At 37.9% G+C, this 25427-nt stretch overlaps 1 protein-coding gene and 1 pseudogene across 3 annotated transcripts in view; one reads left to right on the top strand and one right to left on the bottom strand.

Annotated features, from left to right (window-relative positions):
• Positions 1 to 25427, bottom strand: part of TNPO1 (transportin 1) — a 98853-nt gene that overhangs the window by 29121 nt on the left and 44305 nt on the right. For all 3 annotated transcript variants that reach the window (XM_015140266.3, XM_015140267.3, XM_028849506.2), the window contains exons 5-11: positions 22969 to 23075; positions 17977 to 18110; positions 11102 to 11183; positions 8044 to 8166; positions 7089 to 7207; positions 2031 to 2091; positions 1307 to 1475 (exon numbers count right to left, since the gene is read on the bottom strand). In XM_015140266.3, the coding sequence (XP_014995752.2) occupies positions 1307 to 1475; positions 2031 to 2091; positions 7089 to 7207; positions 8044 to 8166; positions 11102 to 11183; positions 17977 to 18110; positions 22969 to 23075 (795 nt within the window). The remainder of the gene's footprint in view (positions 1 to 1306; positions 1476 to 2030; positions 2092 to 7088; positions 7208 to 8043; positions 8167 to 11101; positions 11184 to 17976; positions 18111 to 22968; positions 23076 to 25427) is intronic.
• LOC106998803 (large ribosomal subunit protein eL33 pseudogene) lies at positions 5274 to 5591 on the top strand (annotated as a pseudogene).

The following is a 25427-nucleotide window of genomic DNA, read 5'->3' as shown; positions in this document are numbered from 1 at the left end:
TTTAAAAAGCATATTTCATAAGTTTTGAACATAACAACTTATATTATTTTAGAATTACCTATGATAGCCAATTCTCATGCAAATTACCACACAAAAAACACTCATGTTAGAAAAACCAAAAAAGCTTGTGGTAATGTTCTTACAGTATTAAAACAAACAGCCTTTTGAGAAACGGTAGTTTAAGAATACAATAATGATAAAATAAGAGCAGGCCCACCAGGAAAATGCAAACCAAAACCACAAAATACTACCTCACATCCACTGGAATGACTATAATAATAAAGAGATAATAATAAGGCAAGTGAGCATGTGAAGAAACTGGAACCCTCCAGACAACGGTGCTAGGAAAGCAGAATGGTGCAGTCACTTTGGAAAACATCAATTTCTCAAAAGGTTATTTCTCAAAAGGTTAAATATACGGTTACCATATGACCCCAACAATCCTTCTCCAGAGTGTTTACCCAAGAGAACTGAATACATGTTGGGCCAGACACAGGGGCTCACGCCTGTAATCCTAACACTTTGGGAGGGCAAGGCGGGTGGATCGTTTGAACCCAACAGTTCAAGACCAGCCTGGGCAACATGGCAAAACCGTCTCTACCAAAAAACAAACAAACAAACAAAAAACACACAAAAAAATCAGCCAGGTGTACTGGTGCACACCTGTAGTCCCAGCTACTTGCGGAGCTGAGGTGGGAGGATCACCAGAGCCCGGGGAGATCAAGGCTGCAGTGGGCCATGACTGTGCCATTGCATAATCACACCAGCCTGGGTGACAGAGACCCTGTCTCAAAAAAAAAAAAAAAAAAGCCTACACACAAAAATTGTACATGAGTATTTATAGCATCACAACTCAACAGCCACAAAAAGAGAAACACAAACATCCACCAACCAATGAATGGATAACTAATATGTGGCATATTACTACAATGAAATATTATTTCATAATACAAGTGAATGCCACAACATGAACTGTGAAAACTTTATGCTAAGTCAAAGAAGATGGTCACAAAGGACAATGTATTGTATGACTCCATTTACACAGAATGTCTAGAATAGGCAAACCCAGAGACAGAATATTGACTAGTAGTTCCCCAGAGCCAGTAAACAATAGGGAGTTACTGCTGAAGGGTATGGGTGATGAAAACATTCTACAACTGATTTTGGTAATCGTTCAACAGTTCTCTGAATATACTAAAAACCAATGAATTGTATACTTTAATGGGTAGTAAACTGGACAGATGAATTATACCCCAATAAAGTTGTTACCACAGCAGGCAACTGTGCTTTTCCCTTTCTGACTTACTTAGATTCCAGTCAGAAATTGTATCATCATCATCAATTTCATCATCATCATCATCTTCCTCTTCAATTCCATCTTCATCATGCTGCTGGGCCACTGTCCTTGATCGGTGAAAACGTGGCCGTATATCCTGTTCACTATCAGGAATCGTTTCATCTTCTTCAACATCACCCTGTTGTTTTTTTTAAGATAAATTTTTGGTGGCATTCATTATAGGCTAATAACATGTACATGAGTAAGAGAAACAGAATATCCAGAGATGGGGTCATGCACAGGATTCTGAAGTATACTTCCAGAGTGATTAAGAACCACGCCCACGTACAGAACATATTCCTTATGGAGGGGCGAACAGATTGACATAACACACCTATTAGGTTATATGTCCCTTTCAGCCAACTACATGGCCTCCAGTGGCTGGTATAATCTAAGTGTACCTGAATCAAATTCAGAGCAGCATATATAAGAATATTTTTAAAATAACTCCAAGTAATTAAGGGGAAATTAATAATAACCCTACCAATGTCACCATCTAGTACCAAATTAAGCAAGAATTTATCATTACTCAAACTTATGCTTCTAACTTTAAACTTCTATAACCTATTATAGACAATAGGAAGTCTATTTACTGGATATCTATTCTCAATGAATGTTTTATTGGCCAAATTCAAAGATGTACTAAATCAATATAAAAATCATGTTCCCTATTCATCAAAAAAACCTTCCTTACCTTAAGTAGGATAATATCTATATCTGAGTACTTCATGCCATTCACTAACACAGGAATCAACCTATAAAGAAAGAAATTCATGAAACAAAGTCCAAAAGATCTCAACAGAATAATTAGTAAGTCTTAACCTTGTGTGTACTAATAAAACCAATGAGATAATTAACGGTAATATTGTCTTTGAACTTATTCAGTGATATATATCTGCTCTCATTAACTGAAGAAATGCTAATAGAGAAAAGGAAGCAGTGAAATACAAAATCCCCTGGATAGGTTTAAGAAATGTGGGCTAGTCAAACTTTCACGCTCAAAGTCCTTCTAAATTCGAAAATAGAAAGATTAGTAGTAAACATTATAGTTAGCATAATTTAACTAGGTAAGACTTAAAATACATAGAACTATATTTTGTAAGCTACAGGCATTTTGCAGGAGAAACAGGTGTATCTGGATCACTAACAGTTAATCACTGATGATCTTTGTCAACAATTTCAGAGAAATGGTGAGGACAGACATCAGAATGTAAGATAATGAAGAGTTAACAAGATGTGGGTTAAAGAAGTGAAGACAGTAAGTCCCACTCAAAAAAAGTTTGAGTTGTTTTTTTGAAGACAGAAAAAACTGCAGCAAGTTATAAAGTTATGGAAAATGAGGCAACAGGGAGAAGCTAGGAGTGAGTATTTATCTGGTACGGTGAGGTCTCTGGGGATATGAAAAATTTATACTATACGGAACTTAAGTTTGGTTAGGAGAGGACAACTCATATGAAAATATTATCTGTAAGTTTTGGGGCAAGATAATGGGTCACCTGCTTTCTTTATAAGCAATAAGAGCTCAAAGTGCATTAAGAGAACATCAAAAGAGTGACAAAGGTTTCAAACAGTTGCTCTTGGTGACTAAAAGATAAAAGCTGATCTGGAACATGAATTAGCAGATTGTGAAGGGTCCACTTGTGGATGATGACCACAGATTTCTATAGCCAACAATCCCCCTGGGGGAGTGTAATTTTCCCCAAAGGCATTCGACAACCTGGTTAAAGAAAAGAGTTCACAGTTCAATTAGTCTAGAGTAGGGTAGACAGAAGTTTCGCGTTAGTAGGGTTTATTCATGGCTCTGATGTTTGTCACATAAAGAGAATAAAAATAATCAGATTAGGTCGAGGCAAGCGGATCACAAGGTCAGGAGTTTGAGACCAGCCTGGTCAACATAGTGAAACCCGGTCTCTACTAAAAATACAAAAATTAGCCAGACATGGTGGCACGTGCCTGTAGTGCCAGCTACTCGGGAGGCTGAGGCAGGAGAATCGCTTGAGCCTGGGTGGTGGAGGTTGTAGTGAGCTGAGATCACGCCACTACACTCCAGCCTGGGCAACAGAGCGAGACTCCATCTCAAAATAATAATAATAAAAAAGAATCAGATTAGAACACAAAGAGGTCAAGGGCCTTGGAATGGGGTGGCAGATGGGCCTAGCAAGGTTTGCAAGAAATAAAGGACTGGCTGGTAAGACTGGGCAAATAAGAAAAAATTAGGCCAGAAAATAAGACACGGAAATTAACTGTGACCATGTGGCAATCTGGCATGTGCCTGGCAATCACGCTAGGCAAATTATTATTTTTGAACAGGTCTAATTGTGAAGATTTCTCCTGAAGCCCCCATGTAGCCATTAAAAACAATATTTTTTTTTTTTTTTTTTGAGATGGAGTCTTGCTCGTCACCCAGGCTGGAGTGTAATGGCACGATCTTGGCTCACTGCAACGTCTGCTTCCTGGGTTCAGGCTATTCTCCTGCCTTAGCCTCCCAAGTAGCTGAGACTACAAGCACGCACCACCAAGCCTGGCTAATTTTTTATATTTTTAGTAGAGATGGGGTTTCACTATGTTGGCCAAGCTGGTCTTGAACTCCTGACCTCAGGTGATCCACCTGCCTTCGACTCCTAAAGTGCTGGGATTATAGGCGTGAGCCACTGCACCCAGTCAAAAAACGAGTTTTTTAATGCAACATCACATAAAGGTAGTAATATAGATAATAAACATTTACTGACTACTTAAATATGGCCTGAGCACTGGGTTGTTTTACATGGAAAAGCCACACAACAGTCCTATAAGACATTAATGTACAAGAATAAAGGTGGGAAAAAGCCAAAACAATTTCGTAAAAACAAGAGAAATCAAGAGCTGCTATACCAGATTACAAAATACATTAATGTTCAATAACATAGTACTAGTTAAAAAAAATAGGACTATATAGCCCAGAATGATAATAGAACTTAATATCCTCCCTGTTACATTGGTGCATTTTTTTTGAGACAGGGTTTCACTCTGTTGCCCAGGCTGGAGTGCAGTGATGCCATCTCGGCTCATGGCTCACTGCAGCTTCTGCCTCCTGGGTTCAAGTGACTCTCCTGCCTCAGCCACCCAAGTAGCTGGGATTACAGGCATGTGCTGCCATGCCCAGCTAATTTTTGTATTTTTGATAGAGACAGGGTTTCACCATGTTGCCCAGGCTGGTCTTGAACTCCTGAGCTCAAGCCATCTGCCCGCCTCTTGCTCCCAAAGTGCTGGGGTTACAGGCATTGAGTTACTGTGCCCAGCCTACAATGGCGCTTTCTAAATGAGTTTTTATTTATGAGCGATCTTGTAACACATAACAATTTTAATTCCCATGCAAATGCTTTTTGCTCGTATTATACTAAGCAAGTGTGGTTAACAACTAGGAAAAACAAGTTATTTCATTGTGCATCAGACTGATGATGATATTCTGCTATCCTGTCAATACATTAACTAAAACAATAAAAACAGCTGTGTTTTATATATAAAAATGGCTCCCACCGGGTGCAGTTATCCATGGCTGTAATCCCGATGCTTTGGGAAGCCAAGAAGTATGGATTGCTTGAGGCCAGAGGATCAAGACCAGCTTGGGCAATACAGTGAGACCTCCTCTTACAATAGTAGGGAAGACATAAATCAAACTCAGTCATGACTGGCTTGAGTTGTTTAAGGTTGGCACCTAATTAGTACAGCAAAATGGGTAGTGCTGAACTTTTAATTTCCTGCTTGTTTTAGGAATATTTGGATTATATTAGTGCAATAATAGAGTTAAGAGTACCTAGTTGTAATTCCTCATTTTCAACATCATCTCTAAAGTTATAGCCTAGGTTTTCATTAATAAAATCTCTGGAGTGAAGCACCTGCTGCTGAAATTTGGGGGCAAATAACTGGAGTCTGGTGGGAATAGGAGTTCTAAAAAAGTATGTCTGGAAGGCTGTGGTCCAAGGCCTTTTCTGCTGGCTAAAAGCAGGGCCTCCAGAACCAAAGGAAACACACAGCTCTTCTTAAAATTGAAGATGTTTATGCATGAGGTGAAACAGAATTCTCTTTGGGCAAGAGATGTGCTTATGTATATAAAACAAAGAAAAACACAGAGATTCCTGGTGGCAAACCAAACAAAGCCAGAGTAATCTGGGCCCATGGAAACAGTGCCATGGTTCATGCCAAATTTCAAAGCAATCTTCCTGTTGAGGCCATTGGACACAAAATCTGAGTGATGCTGTACCCCTCAAGGATTTAAACTAATGAAAAGTCAATAAATAAAAGTGGATTTCTGCTCTTGAAAAAAAGAAAATCTCTGCAGTTTTTATAAAAATTATCTATGACTTTTAGAATTATATGACCCCACAGAAACCCAAACGTATCATTAAAGTGGTATTACAAAGTAAAGAGGAAAGGAAAAATAATAGATTTCCTAAAGAGAAAAAAATCCAGTCAGTGTATTTGGAGAGTAAGGTTAAGCAAGATATGACGTGCCTTGCTTAAAATTTAATTTAATTAAAATTAAACACCACATCTTGCTTAACCTCACCCTCCAAATAAAGTGACTTTACTGTTGCTTTCTTGATGGAAAGAAAAAACTCAGTTGACCATAGGACAATAAGAACATTCAAGTACCATAAATATCTGAAACAGAAAAAAAGAAACAAAAACCCTTTACTATTAAGACATATTAAAATAATTATTTTTTCTTATCCAGATGACTAAGATTTGAGACATTAAAATTCGTGGCTGCCAAAGTTGTGATAGACACACAGTGGCGCATGCAGTTCTATAAATTTCCTAGAGAACTATTCGGAATATTGTGAAAAATCATTAAAATGCTCATATACTTTGACTCTGGGGAAAAAAATCACTCCTAGCAATCACAACAAAAAGGAATAACCTTTTATTGACAAAGAAAGATATTCACTTCAGGATTATTTATGAGGGGGAAAAAAAGCCAAAACAACCTATTCAACGGCAGAGAACAGTCTTTCTCTCTCTATACTATACACATATACAATCGTCAATTATGTAAATATGGTTATGTATACTATGATAGAATAGCATACCTCCACTGAAGTTTTAAAGACTAATGACATGGAGGAAAGCACACAGCATATAACAACTGAAAATTTTAAATAGTAAACAACTGAAATTTTAAATAGTATATTTAAAATTTTAAGCACTAACTACAGGCGAGATGTCATGTTAATGTATTATATATTATTAAATCCAATTCCTTCTCAAACACCCTGAATACATGCTATTTGGTATATGGTACTTTCACAGAAAAGAACATTAAAAGATGACAGCAAAAATACTGCCAGTGATTACTCAGAGTGGTGAAAATGCAGAAAATATAAAATTTTCTGCAATTTAGTTTTCTCCCATGAGCTTGTATTTTAGAAATACTTTACTTTAGAAAAATGGGCTTAACATTAACTAAATTTTGTTGCATCACAACTAGTGGGAAATTATTTCTTGGGAAAAAAGCCTCGTAAGAGTCTGTGGTTAAGTAACAATTAAAAAAAAAAAAACCCAAAATACTGTGCTGTAAATTATCCAAAATCAATTATAATTTAAAATAGGCAATTGCTTTTTGAAAAATCTCTTTACTAACAATAAAATTAAGTCTGGCTTCTTTAGAATCTCACTCCCTGATGGCAAAAGAATGAATTTTATAAAAATACGAAAATGAAGAATCACTTAGAAATTAAAGAACAAGGCAGCATTTATAAGAAGGAACACTTACTTAGGAAGATGCCTTACGAGTACATCTTTGCATATTGGCTGTTCAGCTAAAGTTAGCCAAAATTCACAGGCTTCTAAAGCCACATTTTCGTCTTGATCTTGAGTCCTCTGTAGCATGTACTGGAAACACAAGATCCTTACTATTAGTCAGTTTAAATCACACAATTAGTATCAATTCAGTCCCATTATCAAGCAAGCTTTTTACTTTATGGTTTTCAACCTAGGCATCTGAATTTTTTAAAAGTTTCCTAGGTGACTATAAAATACAGTTAAATTAAAGAAACACTGATTTAAAATGTTACCCAATGAAAAGTGTTCAGTGAATGTATTATGTTTCTGTGTAGTTTTTTTATGATACCACTGAGATTTTTGAAATGTGAATGTTAATCAAATATTAAGTCTTCTTAGAACATAAAAATAAAAACTAAGAACTCCATATATATTTCTTAAAATGAAGACTCTATAAAAGAAAAAACTGTAACATTATAAATTAGGCTCCCCAGCTGTGACCAAGCAACTGATAAAATATTTCTTCACTTTAGTTAACACTAAACTTTCAATCAGTCCTGCCTGACTTTTCAAAGAAAAAATAGGCCTACCTTATGCAGCCACGTTTCCTAAAGTTTTAGAACAGGAGTTGCTGCATACCACGAATGCTAGCTTTTTAACAGATCTTAGACTACATGCTTTAAAAAAGATCCTCCCTTCTCTCTACCATATGGAACTTCGGAAGTGAAAAGGAGACTCTAGATAACATACTACTTAAAACACTTCCAAAGTTATATAGTACATACAACTATATCCAGAAATACAAAACTCCCCACAAAGATAACTCATAATTTTAAGACAATCATAATTATTTTATAGTCCCCTCCCCACCTGGTATGCTGCATTTTCTATCTAGTATTTCTCTTAGGGGAAAGATGAGGAAAGAGCCTTTAAATTGCCAGTGTTACCTCAACTATGTTATGCATGTGAGGAAGCAGGCGATCCATTCGAACTTCGAGCAACATCACAAGCGCTCGGCACACATTTTTCCGTACCTCTGGTTCTTCATCACCAGCTAATGCAAAGAGATTCTGTTGCACAAGAAATAATTTTTTCTAGTTTTAGAAAGGCTTATACACAAATAAGTAGTCTGCAAGCTGGTGACATTTAAAGAAACCCTACGAAGATAACATACCAAAAAGTGACTCAATGGCCTACAATATTAATTATAAGAATTAAATGTGAAATAGCTGACAAAGATTATGATTTTGATAAAAGATGAACAGCTGTTCTTTTCTGATAGAGTACAATCAGTTGTATTTTGGGGAAATTTTTAATTTTTAAGAAACCATGTCATTAGGACATAGGACCATTTGTTTGCCCACCCAGAAGCAGAGACAAAAGACTTCCCTACCAACCCTGATTTTTAAGGTGAGAGGTGGTAATAGATTCAAGTTCTATAAAAAGGTGATATAGATGCAATAATCAACAAATATTAATATATACTGATTTTCTAACTTAACCCTAAACTGATGTTGTTCAATAAAAATAATATTAAATATTATGCTGTTCCCTACAAGTACGTCTGCAAGGTAAAAATACAATGTCTGAATGGACAATAGGCTATTTTGTTTAATCTTCAAAACTCTTAACATGTTATTATTCAATTTTACAAATAAGGAAACACATTAATAGAAGTTAAGTAGCTTGATAACCAGCAGAAGATCTGAATCTGGCTTTCACGGAATCAGAGTCCATACTCATTTCCTTATACCAACAAGCTTCCACTAGAAGAAAAAGACATCTCTCAGAGCGGGGATGTGAAAGAAAAACACAATGAAGCCTTCCTCATGTCACACATAGTCTTACTTTATTTACACATACGTGTATTAAAAGCAGTAAAACAAGCATTTAAAAAATAAGTAAAATCCAATGTGTCCCACTGTCTTTTTTCAGGAAATCACAGAAATCTCTACAAAATGAACCTAAAGTCTCATTACAAGAAATTCAGAGGAGAAATTCAATGATCAAATGGGACACTATCTGAAGTACTATTGCAGCATTTTTAAAATGTTGATTTACCCAAGTCCTGCTTCCACATTTGACCCTCTCAAAACTAGATAGTTCCTGTTTTAATCATGTGTTTTACATAGAGAAGAGCACTGTTTTCCCAGCAGGCATTGCCATTAACAGTGCATCTTCCATTAAATTTTATTAAAAGATTTCATTAATTTACTCTAGAGAACAGCAACTGGGTTGGGGGTGGAGATATCCAATGCCATCATCTTGCATTTGTCACTTTTGTTACTACTGTCAATGAATACCTAGCTTTGCCAAGGTTACACATTATAGCCATGTACTAGTAACCAATAAACTTTTCATCAATACATTAGACTTAGCAGACTTGATACCATAGAAACAATGGCAAGTGAAGAAAATCAGTTTACTTATTCACTTGGCAAATTGTTATTGAGGGCCTACTATATGTTAGAGGCACTTCCTCCAGAGGTTTACTGTTTTTGTAGGGTGGAGAATTGGCTAAATTCTGTAGGACTATCAAGTAGTAAACAAATATTAACATATTATTTAATAGTAAAGCAAAATATTTTAAAATGTTAGAAAACGCTTCTGCCTCACTTGCTGAGTACAGTCCTATGAAATTTTTATTTTCAGAGAGAATTCAATTTCATTTATTTTAGATTATATTTCCTTATAAGGTGCTTGTATGTCTATCACTGTCCCCTTTATTAAACTGTGAAAGAGTAATACAAAAGGAAACACCAGGATAATTACAACAGAAATAGCACTATTAATACTTTAATAGCTAACATGAAGTACTTGCTTACTCCGTGGCAGGCACTGTTCTAATTTACTTTTATCAACTAGGTGTATAACAATCCAAGAAGGTAGGTCAATTACTGACTCATTTTACAGATATAAAGAAAACATCAGTTAAATAAAGTATCTAAGGTTACAAAGCTACTAAACTGAGAAGCTGGGATTTGAACACCAATAGTCTACTCCAGACCTCTAGTATTACCCACTACATTATACTACCTCTAGACTAGACTAGATTAGACTGAAAGAAAACACCTTGTAGGCATAAAGTTTAAGTATCCCTAGTATCAAGCACAGCATCTGTCCCACAGTAGGTAGTAAGTCAGTAGAACTATTTAAGACACATTTTGGTTTTAACTTGTAAATGGTTAAAGGATCTTTATGGCTACTACTCTTAGTCTATTGGTAAAAAATGCTCAGAAAGAAGCTGGTCAATTTAAGTGACAAGAAAAAAAGTAACATGACCTCCCCCCTCTGCCGACTCTTCCTTATAATTTCCCAACAGTAATATCAACAGTCTGACTTCTAAGGGACTTTTAACAATTCCATTTCATGAAAATAAAAGTGAAGGCGCTTAAGGAACTTTAACAATCCTTTTAATTGTTATCAAGTAGCAGAGATTTTGAAAAGAAATTGTGGTGCTCATGGTTCCTGGCCAGAAAATTATGCTCTTTTCTTTCCACTTTTATTGGAAAGTTCAAAATGCCTTTAAGAGTCTATTTTTCCTGATGTCTCTAATTTTACAATGGAAACCAATGGAAAATATTGTCCTTGTAGTCTGTGCCTTCAGATTCTACCAATCAACTTAATCTAACCTCACCAATTTTTCACATTTCAAAAACTGCATGAGCTGAGGGACTTGGTTTCCATATGCAATGTGAACAGTATATTGAAGGAAAAATTTTTAAAGTAGTCAAGATACTAAACACCCCCCGCCACCAAAATCAGTGCTTGTATAATGATACAAGTAGAAAAATTAGTAAAAGAAGTGCTTTCTCAGCTAACAAAAATTACAATCTATCCCATATCCAGTTTTAATACTATCAGAAATCATTTAATTAAATACTGACTTTAGAATTATAAGTGATTATTTTGTTTTAAAGCAAAATGTAGTTAGTATCACCTAATCTTCTCAAAAAAAAAAAAAAAGTTGGGGGTTGGGGGGAGGGAGACAAGAACAAGTCTTACCTCAATAAAAGAATCAATGTGCAACATTAGAGCTTGAGTCCTACTGATGATAAACTGATTGACACATGCAACAGCGTGAGACCTAGAAACAAAGTTTAAAATTTAACATATGCTCATTGTAACTTTGTTCTATCTACAGAAAATTGGCAAAAACATTCCTCCATAAAAGTATTATGGTATATGTCTATCAATATACCCACTAAAAATAATAAGTCACACTTCTGTATCAACAAAGAAAGAATATGAATGATATAGTAAGTGCAAAATGCAAGTTGCAGGGCACCATGTATTTCTAAGCAACTGAAAAATGTTAGAAAGGACATGGCGCAAATTTTTAATAGGGCATACCCCCTAAAGAGTGGAGGTTGAGTGAGGGGCATAGTTGTTTTTTAGATACCTATAGATTTAAAAATGATAGGTAAACATTCCTTTTGAAAGTAAAAATGGAGAATAGTCCATGTGTTCTGGCATATGCAATTCAATTGCTCAGCAGTTCTTATTGGCACCACCTTTAAAAATTTACTCTTAATTCAATCATTTCTCACTGCTTTCATTTCTCTCATCCAAGCCATGATCTCTGATCTCTTACCAGAGTTAGTGAAATAGGCTGTAATTGGTTTCCCAACTTCCACTGTGCCAAACCCCACTACAGCCTGTTTGACACACACAGACCACAATATACTCTCATTCAGATTGCTGCAATAAAACTTAATCTACTTTCTCTACAAAAGGTCAAACAGTAAATATTTTAAGCTTTATGTGCCACATAAACACCTTTGTCATTTTTTTCCCTCTTAATTACAACCTCTTAAATTAAAAAATCATCCTTACCTTGCAGGTCATGGGCTAAATTTGGCTCCATGGGACATAGTTTGCTGACCACTTGCCTAGATATTCCTTTATACTGTGGCTCCTCCCTTATTCCCTAACTTCAATTCCCATCATGCTGCTACAGACCAAAGTTTCTTTCTTCTGTCACTCTAAAAAGCTGATTCCTAATTCCAGAGCCACTTGCTGTTCTCTTAAACATTCTTCACCATCTTTCATAGACTCACTTCCTTACTTTGTTCAGTCTTTGTACAAATGTTTCCTTTACAGAGAACCATTTATATCAAGTATCTCTGAATCACTGTCTATCCCTGATCTCATTATTTTTCCATCATACTTATCACTGTCTGAAATTATATTACTTATTCATTATCTGTCCTATCTCCTCTTCTGAAATATAACCTCAAGAGAACCTTTGTCTCAACCACTGTGCCAAAAACACAGTTGGTTTTTGGTTCTGCAGTTACAGCAAAGCACACAAACATTTACTAAGGTAACATTAAGTGAAAAAAGCATACTATGGGGAGCTCAACCACTTAAATGTGCAGCACAGGGTAAGCTGCTTATGCTTTAAAGTCTGTTTTTTTTTCATTCTATAAAACCACCACTGGCTGGGTGCAGTGGCTCATGCCTGTAATCCTAGCACTTTGGGAGGCCGAGGCAGGTGGATCACTTGAGGTCAGGAGTTCGAGACCAGCCTGGCAAACATGGCGAAGCCCTGCCTCTACTAAAAATACAAACATTAGCCAGGCCTGGTGGTGCATGCCTGTAATCCCAGCTACTTGGGAGGCTGAGGTAGGAGGCAGGAGAATCTCTCAAACACGGGTGGCGGAGGTTGCAGTGAGCCAAGATCGTGCCACTGCACTCCAGCCTGGGCGATGGAGTGAGACTCAGTCTCAAAAAACAAACAAACAAACAAACAAACAAAACTCTGTCTCGAAAACAACCACAACTCTGTCTCGAAAACCACCACCACCACCACCACCACCACCACCTACAATTCATCCATTTGTTGGGGGGATTAAACTAAATGAGCTAATATATATGTTAAGTACTTGGCATAATAAACAAATGGAAAAAAAATACAATAAAGTCTTTTACAGGGCCTTTAAATTAAGGCCCTTTTAACTTGCATTTTTTTGTGTGTGCATGTGAGGCTAAATTTAAAAGGCAGAAATTTATCCTATCCCCAGCCTCCAGAGGCACCTATTACTAGCTTCCCCAAATAATTTTCAGAAACTTGGGAACAGTCAGGATTTACATTTTAAATTAAAAGTAACAGTTTGACATGCTTTCTTTAGAAGTTTAATATAGTTTCTGTACATCAGCAATGAAGAAAAAAACTAGAAAAACTTAAATGCTACCATTTACTATAGTATCAGAAGACCAAGTGCCTGGGAATACATTTAATGTAATATGCTCAAGGCCTCTAAAAAGAAAAGTATAAAACTTTATTAAAAACAAGCAATTGCCAGGCACAGTGGCTCACGCCTGTAATCCCAGCACTCTGCGAGGCCAAGGTAGGCGGATCACCTGAGGTCAGGAGTTTGACACCAGGCTGGCCAACATGATGAAACCCCATCTCTACTAAAAATAAAAAAATTTAGCTGGGAGTGATGGCATGTGCCTGTAATCCCAGCTACTTGGGAGACTGAGGCAGGAGAATCGCTTGAACCCGAGAGGTGGAGGTTGCAGTGAGCAGGGATCATGCCACTGCACCCCAGTCTGGGAGACAGGAGCGTAACTCCGTCTTGAAAAAAAAAAAAAAAAAAAAAAAAAAAAAAAAAAAAAAAAAAAAAAGCAGCAGCAATTAGTATTGTGAAAATGACTATTTCTCCTAAATTGATCTATAGATTTAATGTTATTCCAATGTAAATTCCAAGATTTTTCATAAAACTTGACAATTCTAGAATGTATAAGGAAGAGAAAAGGCATTCCTACTGTCCTACTGTAAGCTCTAAATATCATTTCCCAATAAAAGGAATCAGATGTAGGCCAGAAATACAGATGACAAACTTGGAATGCTATGGATATCTGTGTATATAAAAATAAAACTTCCTTGTATTGATTTCTGGTGATCAAAGGCAATAACAAAGGCAGAATAATTACTCACGTCACGTATTCATAATCAATACCAACTTGTTAATTAGATCTGATACCATATAAATGGCATTTGTTGTGAAGAATGAATTTTTTTTCCAATATGATCTCTTCCTTATAGATTATAAGAAAATATTCCCCCTAGAAGCAACTGAGATATTTAGTAAGCTCCGAGTAATTCTGCTAAATCATGTATATTTTCAATTCTAGTATCTCATCCCGAAAGTCTACATATTTCAGGTCAAATTCTGATTTTTAGCTTTTCTTCAACATATATTTTTATAAGGTAAAACTCTTTAAAGAAGTTGTTTTATTTATTTATTTTTGAGATTGAATCTCACTCTGTCACCCAGGAGGGAGTACAGTGGCGCAATGTCAGCTCACTGCAACCTCTGCCTCCTGGGTTCAAGTGTTTCTCCTGCCTCAGCCTCCCAAGTAACTGGGATTACAGGTGTATGCCACCATGCCAGGCTAACTTTTGTATTTTTAATAGAGGTAGGATTTTGCTATGTTGGGCAGGCTGGTCTCAAACTCTTAACCTCAGGTGATCCACTGGCCTCGGCCTCCCAAAGTGCTGGGATTACAGGTGTATGCCACCATGCCAGGCTAACTTTTGTATTTTTAATAGAGGTAGGATTTTGCTATGTTGGCCAGGCTGGTCTCAAACTCTTAACCTCAGGTGATCCACTGGCCTCGGCCTCCCAAAGTGCTGGGATTACAGGTGTGAGCCACTATGCCCTGCCGTTTATGATTATTTTACAAGTTCTGCCAAATTTATATGTTGTAAAACTGTAGGCCTTATTTTCATTCCATTTTGGGACAGAATGTAAATTTAACTTATAAATAGGAGTAACGTCAAACAAAATTTTTTTCAAGTTGAGATATCCCAGAACACAATAAAAATACGGAAAAATTATCTTTATATAGTTTGAGCTGTTTGTACAACTCTTTCCTTGCTGTGTAGAAATTCACTGCAATATGTCATAAACTTTTTTTATTTTGAGACGGAGTTCTGCTCGTTGCCCATGCTGGAGTTGCAATGGTGTGATCTCGGCTCACTGCAACCTCCACCTCCTGGGTTCAAGTGATTCTCCTGCCTCAGCCTCCTGAGTAGCTACAATTACAGGCGCCTGCCACCATGTCCAGCTAATTTTTTGTATTTTTAGTAGAAACAGGGTCTCACCATGTTGGCCAGGCTAGTCTTAACCTCCTGACCTCAGGTGATCCACCGCCCCCAGCCTAAACTTTAAGTAACTACAATTTGTTAAAAAAAAAGAAAAAAGCCTCAAACGCTCCAATTTTTGCTCTAAGACATACCAGAATTCAATTTGAAGCTTTAGTCATGAAACAGCAATGGAATAAAATAGAGGGCCCATTAATAGACCTACGCACAGATATAACTAAGCATGTAACACAGGTGACATTTTAAACTGATGGGGAAAAGGAAGGGACTATAAAATAAATGTGACAACAAGAAAAAGTTACCTAAATGGAAAAGACAGAATATTTCTCTCATAGCACACACCCACAAATGCCAGATATATTAAGCTCTTAAATGTCAAAGAGCCCTTAACATTTTAAACTCTTAGTAAAGACAAAAAGGGATTAAGATATTCTCTACACACATAACCGATAAAGGATGAGAATTCCTGTAAATCAATGGAGTACAAATAACCTAGTAGAAAAAAGGACAAAAGACAAGAACAAGATAAAGGCAATAAACATACAAGATCTTCAACATCATTAATGATAGTAAAGAGTATCATCAAGACCATAATGAAACACCAAATAGCTATTTGATTGGCAACACTTAAAAAATACGCTAATTGTCATGCAATGGAGTATTACAGGAGTCAAAATGAGCTATATTGATTCAGTACAGATGAATCTTAATGACATAATATTAAAGTTGCCTATGTTTACATTCAGTACTGTGCAGTTCTTATAATGCTAAAAACTAAGATATATAACACCCTTTGCATATGCATGCAATAAAATTATCAAGAAATGTAAGGAAAGTATGAAATTGGGGTTTAGATGTAGACTGTTGTCAAGGTCTTCATTTTGTTTCAGGTGGTGGATCTGACTGCTTATGTTATTAAAAATAACTAATATATAACTAAAGGCTAAATACGAGTAGGCCATGATGAGAATGTCTTCAACTAAGAATAATAATTCAATTCTGAGTACCTCAAGTCTGATAAAATGGTTCTTATTTTTAAATTGTTTAGTCATCACCTATAGAACTAGGCAATACAGTGTAGTTTCCTATACTCTAATTCTATTTTCTTGAAGTCCAACAGTTATGTTGAGAGGGAAGAATGCTTAAGAGTACATAGTAAATGCCAGTTAAACTACATTAATAAGGTATTAAATAATGTAGAATAAGATCACGTTAAAGATGGATGATACATTTAGTATATATTTGTAGCAGATAGTTACTTACCCAAATATACATTAAAATGAAGAATGCTTTTTTTTTCTGTACAACAGAATCTCAAATGGGTATTAATCAACATTCACGGAATGGAATTTTTTTTTTTGCAGACAGGGTCTTATTCTATCACTCAGACTAGAGCACAGCGGCTCACTGCAGCCTTGAATTCCTGGGTTCAAGTGATTCTCCCGCTTGAGCCTCCAGAGTAGCTAGGACTATAGGCACACACCCCACTACACTCAGCTAATTTTCTAAACTTATTTTTTGTAGAGAAAGGGTCTTGCTATGTTGCCCAGGCTGGTCTCTAACTCCTGGCCTCAAGCAATCCTCCTGCCTCAGCCTCCCAAAGTGCTGTGATTTTAGGTGAAATATTTCTGAATTGCTCAACTTTACCTAATGTTTTAATCAAATGACCATCTACAAAATAAAAACCGTGAAAAAAAATTTATGAATAATATCCAGCAATGGTGTATCAATTACCAGAAATATGGTTTTTGGATTTTTCTGTTTTTCTTTTTTGAGACAAGGTCTCGCTCTGTTGCCCAGGCTGGAGTGCAGTGGTACCATCTCAGCCCACTGCAAACTCATCGTCCTAAGCAATCCTCCCACCTCGGCCCTCCAAGTAGCTGGGACCACAGGTGTGTGCCACCATGCCCAGCTAATTTTTATATTTTTTGTACAGATGGGGTTTCGCCACATTGCCCAGGCTGGTCTTAAACTCCTGAGCTCAAGCAATCCACCCACCTGGGCCTCCCAAAGTGCTGGGATTACAGGCATGAGCCACCAGGCCCAGCTGTTTTTTCAATTACTGAGAATCAGTCACAAAATGTGAAGTACGTATATTACCACATTTGCATTATCTTAGTTAAAATGTTAAAAGGGGGAAACATCGTGGAAACGCGAACTCTTGTTAACTATGCCAGAAATAACATTATTATTATAATGTTACAATAATGGAAAACCAAATACCTGCATGCTCTCACTTATAAGTGGGGGCTAAACACTGGGTACACATCGAGGTAAAGATGGGAACAACAGACACTGGGGAATACAAGAAGGGGGAGGGAGAGGGCCAAACTCGCTAATGGGTACTATGTTTACCACCTAGGTGATGGATTCATTTGTACTCTAAACCCCCAGCATCATGCAATAGGACTTTGTAACAAACCTGCATATATATGTACCCCAATTCTAAAATCAAAGCTGAAAAGAAAAAAACCACAACTAATCTCGGCCTTAAATAAAGCAAGTTAGAAGACGCCTGTTAACTACCACAAATATAATTAACTACTGTAAAAGGCAGAGAACTTTTATCACGTTTAACGAAAATTTCCTCACAATCAACATTTCACAGGTTTTGTTACTGAAGTAGTAAACTTCAATTACATAAGTTCACCTCTCTGGAACATCCAATATCTTTTGCTAATCTCAAAAATACCAAGTAATGAAAACTAAGGTAATGGTCAGGTTTATATCAGAGTTAATGAATTAGTACTGGCAATATAAGTACCTTATTTTTGGACTACTATGCTTGAAGAACTGTAAAAATTTGGGAATCATGATGTTGAGAGGACGATCTAAAACATCACTATCTAAAATCTCAGCAGAATCTTCACAAATCTTCTGAAGGGCACCAAATGCTCCCTGTAAGAGACACATTTAAATTATTCGAATTTGTTAAAAATGAAGCCATATGAAAACAAGCTGAAGAATGCTGACTAATTTGTATGGATTAATGTTCTCAGCCCACATAAAATGCCTTATAAAATCTGTAAATTTATTTATTTATTTATTTATTTATTTTGAGACGGAGTCTGGCTCTGTTGCCCGGGCTGGAGTGCAGTGGCCAGATCTCAGCTCACTGCAAGCTCCGCCTCCCGGGTTCCCGCCATTCTCCTGCCTCAGCCTCCCAAGTAGCTGGGACCACAGGTGCCCGCCACCTCGCCCGGCTAGTTTTTTGTATTTTTAGTAGAGACGGGGTTTCACCGTATTAGCCAGGATGGTCTCGATCTCCTGACCTCATGATCCGCCCGTCTCGGCCTCCCAAAGTGCTGGGATTACAGGCTTGAGCCACCGCGCCCGGCCTAAATCTGTAAATTTAATCGCTCAATTTTTTTTTTTTTTTTTGAGACAGAGTCTTGCTCTTTCGCCCAGGCTGGAGTGCAGTGGCGCAATCTCGCATCACCGCAACTTCTGCCTCCTGGATTCAAGTGATTCTCCTGCCTCAGCCTCCTGAGTAGCTGGGATTACAAGTACCTGCAATTGTGCCTGGCTAATTTTTGTATTTTTAGTAGAGATGGGGTTTCATCGTGTTGGCCAGGCTGGTCTCAAACTCCTGACCTCAGCTGGTCTGCCTGCCTTGGCCTCCCAAAGAGCTGGGATTACAGGCATGGGCCACCACGCCTGCCCTAATATTCAATTTTAAAACAAATTATAGTATCATCGAGTATGTAAACATCTCAGTTAAAATACAAGGGTATATTTTAGTTTTAGCATTAAATGACTTAGAAGTGGAGGATATTTTGGTTGGCAGGAGAAGTAAATACCAGTTTGTTTAAATTAAATATAAAACTACATTTACATAGAAGAGTAATCACCATAATACTTTTCTTTTTGAAGCACAGAGAGGTCATTAATACCATTAAAAAGTTACTTAGGCCGGTGCGGTGGCTTAAGCCTGTAATTCCAGCACTTTGGGAGACCGAGGCAGGTAGATTACCTGAGGTCAGCAGTTTGAGACCAGCCTAGCCAGCATGGTGAAACCCCGTCTCTACTAAAAACAAAAAAATTAGCTGGGTGTGGTGATGCATGCCTGTAATCCCAGCTACTCCATAGGCTGAGGCATGAGAATCGTTTGAATCCTGGAGGCAGAGGGTACAGTGAGCCAAGATCGCACCACTGCACTCCAGCCTGGGTGAGAGGGCAAAACTCTGCCTCAAAAAAGTAAAGTTACTTACATATAAAAGTATTCACCGGGTAACTGGTGACAAAATCTGTTGCAAGGGCAGGCAATGCAAATTGGCGACCATTTTCCTAAAACCATTTTAATACTAAAGGGGAAAATCCAGAGCCTTTGCACGTAACATATAACCTACTAGTTACCCACCCACCTACTTTACTGTTTATATTATATAATTCCAACAGCAGCAACTTGATGCTTATTCTCCATAGTACAGTTTTAACGTGTCCAACAGAAGGTAAAATCCTTTAAGGAAATTACTCAACATCCTTTCAGATTTTATAGTATCTTAAAAATATTAAATCTGAAAATATTTTTAAGTCTAAAATTTAATCAATATATTAAATTTCAGTCTTCAATTTAATATGCGTTAAATATCAGGAATTTTAATTGTCATGCTAAAATAGTCATATTTAATTATTAAGGTTTTTTTTTTTTTAAAAAAAACTTTACTTCTGAGACCCTATTACATCAAATTAAATGTGAACTTGTTACCCATGTGGCAATTAAAAATTTCAAATAAGAACAAACATTTAGCTATCACTACATACCAACATCTGGAAAACCACTATCTTTAGTGCAGATGGATGGGAATATTGTTTATTTACAGTATGACTTCTATGTAGTACACCAGCTCAACAATTTCACAATTACTGCAGCTTAAATTTTTTATTCTTCGAAAGTGCTTGCTTAAAATTTTGATCTTTTTTTTTGAGACGGAGTCTTGCTCTGTCGCCTGGGCTGGAGCGCAGTGACACAATCTCGGCTCACTGCAAGCTCTGCCTCCCAGGTTCAAGCCATTCTCCTGCCTCAGCCTCCTGAGTAAGCTGGGACTACAGGAGCCAACCACCACGCCCGGCTAATTTTTTGTGTTTTTAGTAGAGATGGGATTTCACCTTGTTAGCCAGCATGGTCTCCATCTCCTGTCCTTGTGATCCGCCTGACTCAGCGTCCCAAAGTGCTGGGATTACAGGTGTGAGCCACCACGCCTGGCCTGATCTTTTATGTTACTACCATCACACCAAAGCACTATTTAAATGCAATCAACTGTCACATGATTACTTACTTAGCTTTTCTGTAATCTTATCAGTGTATTTCCAAAGTTTGTTTTTTTTTTTTTGAGATGGATTCTTGCTCTGTTGCCCAGGCTGGAGTGCAGTGGCGCAATCTCGGCCCACTGCAATTCCTGCCTCCTGGGTTCAAGTGATTCTCCTGACTCAGCCTCCCGAGTAGCTGAGATTACAGGCATTCGACACCATGCCTGGCTAATTTTTGTGTTTCAGTAGAGATGGGGTTTCACCATGTTGGTCAGGCTGGTCTCTCAAACTCCTGACTCAAAAGATCCGCCTGCCTCAGCCTCCCAAAGTGCTGGGATTATAGGTGTGAGCCACCACACCTGGCCCCAAAGCATTTTTATGTATATGGGAACGAACAATTTTTCTTTTTCTTTCAAGGAGCAAGAAAAGTGGCTTTAAGCAGTACTTAGCTAACTCCCCCTTCTCTCTATCTTCTCTATTTCCCTGTATCCACCTGTTGGGCAACAAACTGCCATGTCCTAAAACCACCTTATGTGTGGTTAGGTGTATTTTTTTCTGGAGATAGGGTCTTGCTCTGTCACCCAGGCTGGAGTGCACTGGTGTGATCTCACCTCACTGCAGCCTCCACCTCACAGGTTACAGTGATCCTCCCACCTCAGCCTCCTGAGTAGCTGGGACCACAGGCGCACATCACCACACCTCACCAATTTTTTCTAATAGGGTTTCACCACATTGCCCAGGCTGGTCTTGAACTCATGCAATCCACCCAGCTAGGCCTCGGGATTACAGGTGTAAGCCACCATGCCCGATCGGTTTTCTTTCCCTTTTAGGTTAGGTTATTCCTGTGGGTTTTTTTTGGTTGTTGACAGGTTATTCCTGTGCCTGCCCTGCCTTCAATCTCCGCTCTCTGAGAGGTAGAGGAGTCACTGCTTTATAGAGTCAAGACACGGAATATGGTTTCCACATAAAATAGATTTCCACCCAAATTGGAAGCCTGCTAATAGATACTTACAGTATCCACTAACCATGAGAAATCATTCTCTCTCCCCAAACAAAAAGGATGCTAGTGATCTAATCAGTGGCAAAGAACACCCACAGGTCAGAGTTAACATATGATTAAAACTAAGACAGGCCGGGCGCGGTGGCTCAAGCCTGTAATCCCAGCACTTTGGGAGGCCTAGACGGGTGGATCATGAGGTCAGGAGATGGAGACCATCCTGGCTAACATGGTGAAACCCCGTCTCTACTAAAAAATACAAAAAAGTAGCCGGGCGAGGTGGCGGACGCCTATAGTCCCAGGTACTCAGGAGGCTGAGGCAGGAGAATGGCGTGAACTGGGAGGCGGAGCTTGCAGTAAGCTGTGATCCGGCCACTGCACAACAGTCTGGGTGACAGAGCGAGACTCCGTCTCAAAAAAAAAAAAAAAAAAAAAAAAATTAAAACTAAAACTAAGACAATGGTCTGGTGCAGAGGCTCACACCTGTAATCCAAACACTTTGGGAGGCTGAGACAGGTGGATCATTTGAAGCCAGGGGTTCAAGACCAGCCTGTCCAACATGGGGAAACTCCATCTATACTAAAAACTCCATCTATACAAACACATTAGGCAGGCGTGGTGGCTCATGCCTGTAATCCCAGCTACTCGGGAGGCTGAGGTGGGAGAATCACTTGATTCTGGGAGGCAGAGGTTGCAGTGAGCTGAGATTATGCCACTGCACTCCAGCCTAGGCAACAGAGCGAGACTCTGTTTAAAACAAACAAAAAAACAAAAAAATGAAGACAAGTTTAGTGAAGTGCAGTTGCTCATGCCTGTAATCCCAGCACTTTGGGAAGCTGAGGCTGGAGAATTGCTTGAGCTCAGGAGTTCGGGGTCAGCCTGAACAACAGCGTGACCCCATCTCTACCAAAAACAAAGAAAAAATTAGTCTAGCATGGTAGCACATGCCTGTAGTCCCTGCTACCTGGGAGGCTGATGTAGGAGAATTGTTTGAGCCCAGGAGGTTGAGCTATGATGGTGCCACTGCACTCCAGCCTGGCAACAGAGTGAGATCCTGTCTTTAAAAACAAAAACAAAAACAAAAACCACCAAAAAAACGACAAAAGCACAAGTTCAGCATCCCTTAGATATCACATAAGAGGCATAAAAACAATTTAGAGAAGTTAAAAAAGTACTCAAGGTCCAGGAATTTGGTAAATTTCAGTCTATCTTTAACTGATTAAGCTTGACACAAACTGTTTATTACATACGTATACATCCAAGAATAATTTTATCACAGAAAAACAAGATACATCCTTGTATGAAATATAGTAAAAGAGGTTTATAATGTAAGTTTTTACAGAAAAATAAATGATTTACAAATGTAATATAACACAAAGGTAACTTTAGGTTTCTAAGTTTTGAGAAGCTGTATGTTTCGTAGGAATTATTTTCCCCCAAATCTGCTAATACATAACATGACAAGAAAAATAGAAAAAACCCAATTATATATGAAACCAATATCCTTACCTCACAAGTATTGTAATCTTCAGAATCCAACAGGCTACAGAGTTTTGGTAAGAGGTCAGGCCAATTCTGCAATTCTCCCTTGGAGGCTATAGTTGTGATCAAAATACCTTGAACGAAAACACACTTCTTTAGGAAATCCAACAGCATTATGTTAGGTATTGCCATGTGAGTAACTGTATGTACAAACACACTTTATGTAAATAATAACATTTGGCTAGATGTGGTGGCTCATGCCTGTAATCCCAGCATTCTGGGAGGCCTAGGTGGGTAGATCTCTTGAGCCCAGGAATTCCAGACGAGCCTGGGCAACACGGTGAAACCCCGTCTCTACTAATAATACAAGAAAATCAGATGAGCATGATGATATGCACCTGTGATCCCAGCTATTCAGGAGGCTGAAGTGAGAGGATCACCCGAGTCAAGGAGGTCAAGGCTGCAATGAGCCATGATTACGAGACCGCACTCATGCCCAGGCAGAGTGAGACCCTGTCTCAAAAAAAATTAGTAACCCTCACCGACGACACCCATATCACCATTGCATATCTTGTGGGGAAAAAACCTCACAGAAACCAGATATGTTTCTAATACTGTTTTTCAACATTTCACCCTCTAAGGGTTTTTGAGTTAAATTTACCAAGTATAAAACTGCAACTTCTTTTTCTGCCATACTACCAAGAATAGTTCCACCAATTAAAATTAATTCTAATGGCTGGGCACGGTGGCTCATGCCTGTAATCTCAGCACTTTGGGAGGCTGAGGAGGGTGGATCACATGAGGTTGGAAGTTCGAGACCAGCCTCATCAACATGGAGAAACCCCATCTCTACTAAAAATACAAAATTAGCCGGGCATGGTGGCGCATGCCCGTAATCCCAGCTACTCAGGAGGGTGAGACAGGAGAATCGCTTGAAACCGGGAGGCGGAGGTTGCAGTGAGGCGAGATCACGCCATTGCACTCCAGTCTGGGCAACAAGAGTGAAACTCTGTCTCAAAAGAAAAAAATAATAATTCTGATTTATCCATACGGAAGAGTAGAAAGAAAGTATACCAAAATGTTAGCAGCACTTAACACTGGGTGATGAACTTACGAGTCTGTTAGGTTCAAATAAAAGACACATTAAGAGGCTAAAAATAGCTCCCTGACTTAATCTGGAACCAGAGACAAGGAACATGGTAGGAAAAACTTAAGTGGATAAGCATCACTTGAGAATAATTCTACATGTTTCACTGCTTACAACACTCTCCCTCATGTAGGCAGGCTACATAATCCTAAAACAGTTCCCACTTACTGGATCAAGAATGAGTCGCTAGAGAGGCGATCTTGGAGGCTGGGTGGCCCAGGCTCACTGATCATGTTGTTCTGACTGAACAGATTATCTCAACTGTGTTGTGCAGCTGAGTTGTGATAGTCAATGAATTATGCAAATACACACAAATGTAAGGAAAGTTTTGTGTTAATACAAACACAAGGACAACAGAAAGGTTTTGTGTTAATATTTTTTTCTGCCTTAGTAAACATATTAGTGATATAATATGCTTAGTGATTATGGATCTTTCAGTGCCAGAAGAGTATAAACTCTGACAACAGAAAAACTATATGCATTCTAAGCTGCAAAATATGAGTGTGCAAAAAGGAAAAAAGGAAACTCTTCATAGGGTTATTTTGAAAATTCAACTGGATATATACAAAATGCCTGACATCTAGTAAACACTCAATGACTATTACTGAACAGCAAATATTACTGTGTATATAAATTTTCTACCTTTAGTTTTGAGAAGGTTACTCCCAATGATAAAGAACTAAAAAAGAATCTAGAAAGTAAAGCTCCTGGCAAATTTACTCTTCACACACACAAAAATTAAATTGTATAGTAAGAATTAATGTACTGATAGCATTTTCAAGATATAGCCCTTACTTAATAAAATAGCCTTCCATTAAGATCCAAAAGCAGCAAGACCTGATCCTTCCTGCAAATTAGTCTTTCCTAAAGTTAAAATATAAAAGAACTAAGGGAATGAGAAAGATCTGAATCTGTCTAAAAGAAACCAAGCATGACTTAAAAAAGACTACAAACAAGCAATAAATCACAACAATTAAACCCAATCTACAACTTGGTACTAACAAACTGCTCACGTTCATTACTTCTGTTAGCAGAACACTAAAGAATGTTGATGTACTAACAAACTTACCTGCACCCATCATCTCACCCACACATGAAGAAGCATCTAATACCTAGCACAGCTGCAAAAAGTGGGAAGTGACACATATTTCTCAGTATTTACAAGAAATACAGGAATGAAATCAGTGTGCTTGGCAACAACTACTAAAATCTTAAAAAGTTTAAACACACTTTGACCCAATAATGCCACTTACACAAATTAATCCTACAGAAATTTGCCTGTAGATGTACAAACACATACAAGAGAATATTCATTGAAATAATAAAATTACAAACAAAC

The sequence above is a fragment of the Macaca mulatta genome, chromosome 6, assembly GCF_049350105.2.
Source record: "Macaca mulatta isolate MMU2019108-1 chromosome 6, T2T-MMU8v2.0, whole genome shotgun sequence".
Classification (NCBI taxonomy): Eukaryota; Metazoa; Chordata; class Mammalia; order Primates; family Cercopithecidae; genus Macaca; species Macaca mulatta.
Note: the sequence above shows the minus strand (reverse complement) of the source record. Positions and strands in the feature narration are given on the sequence as shown.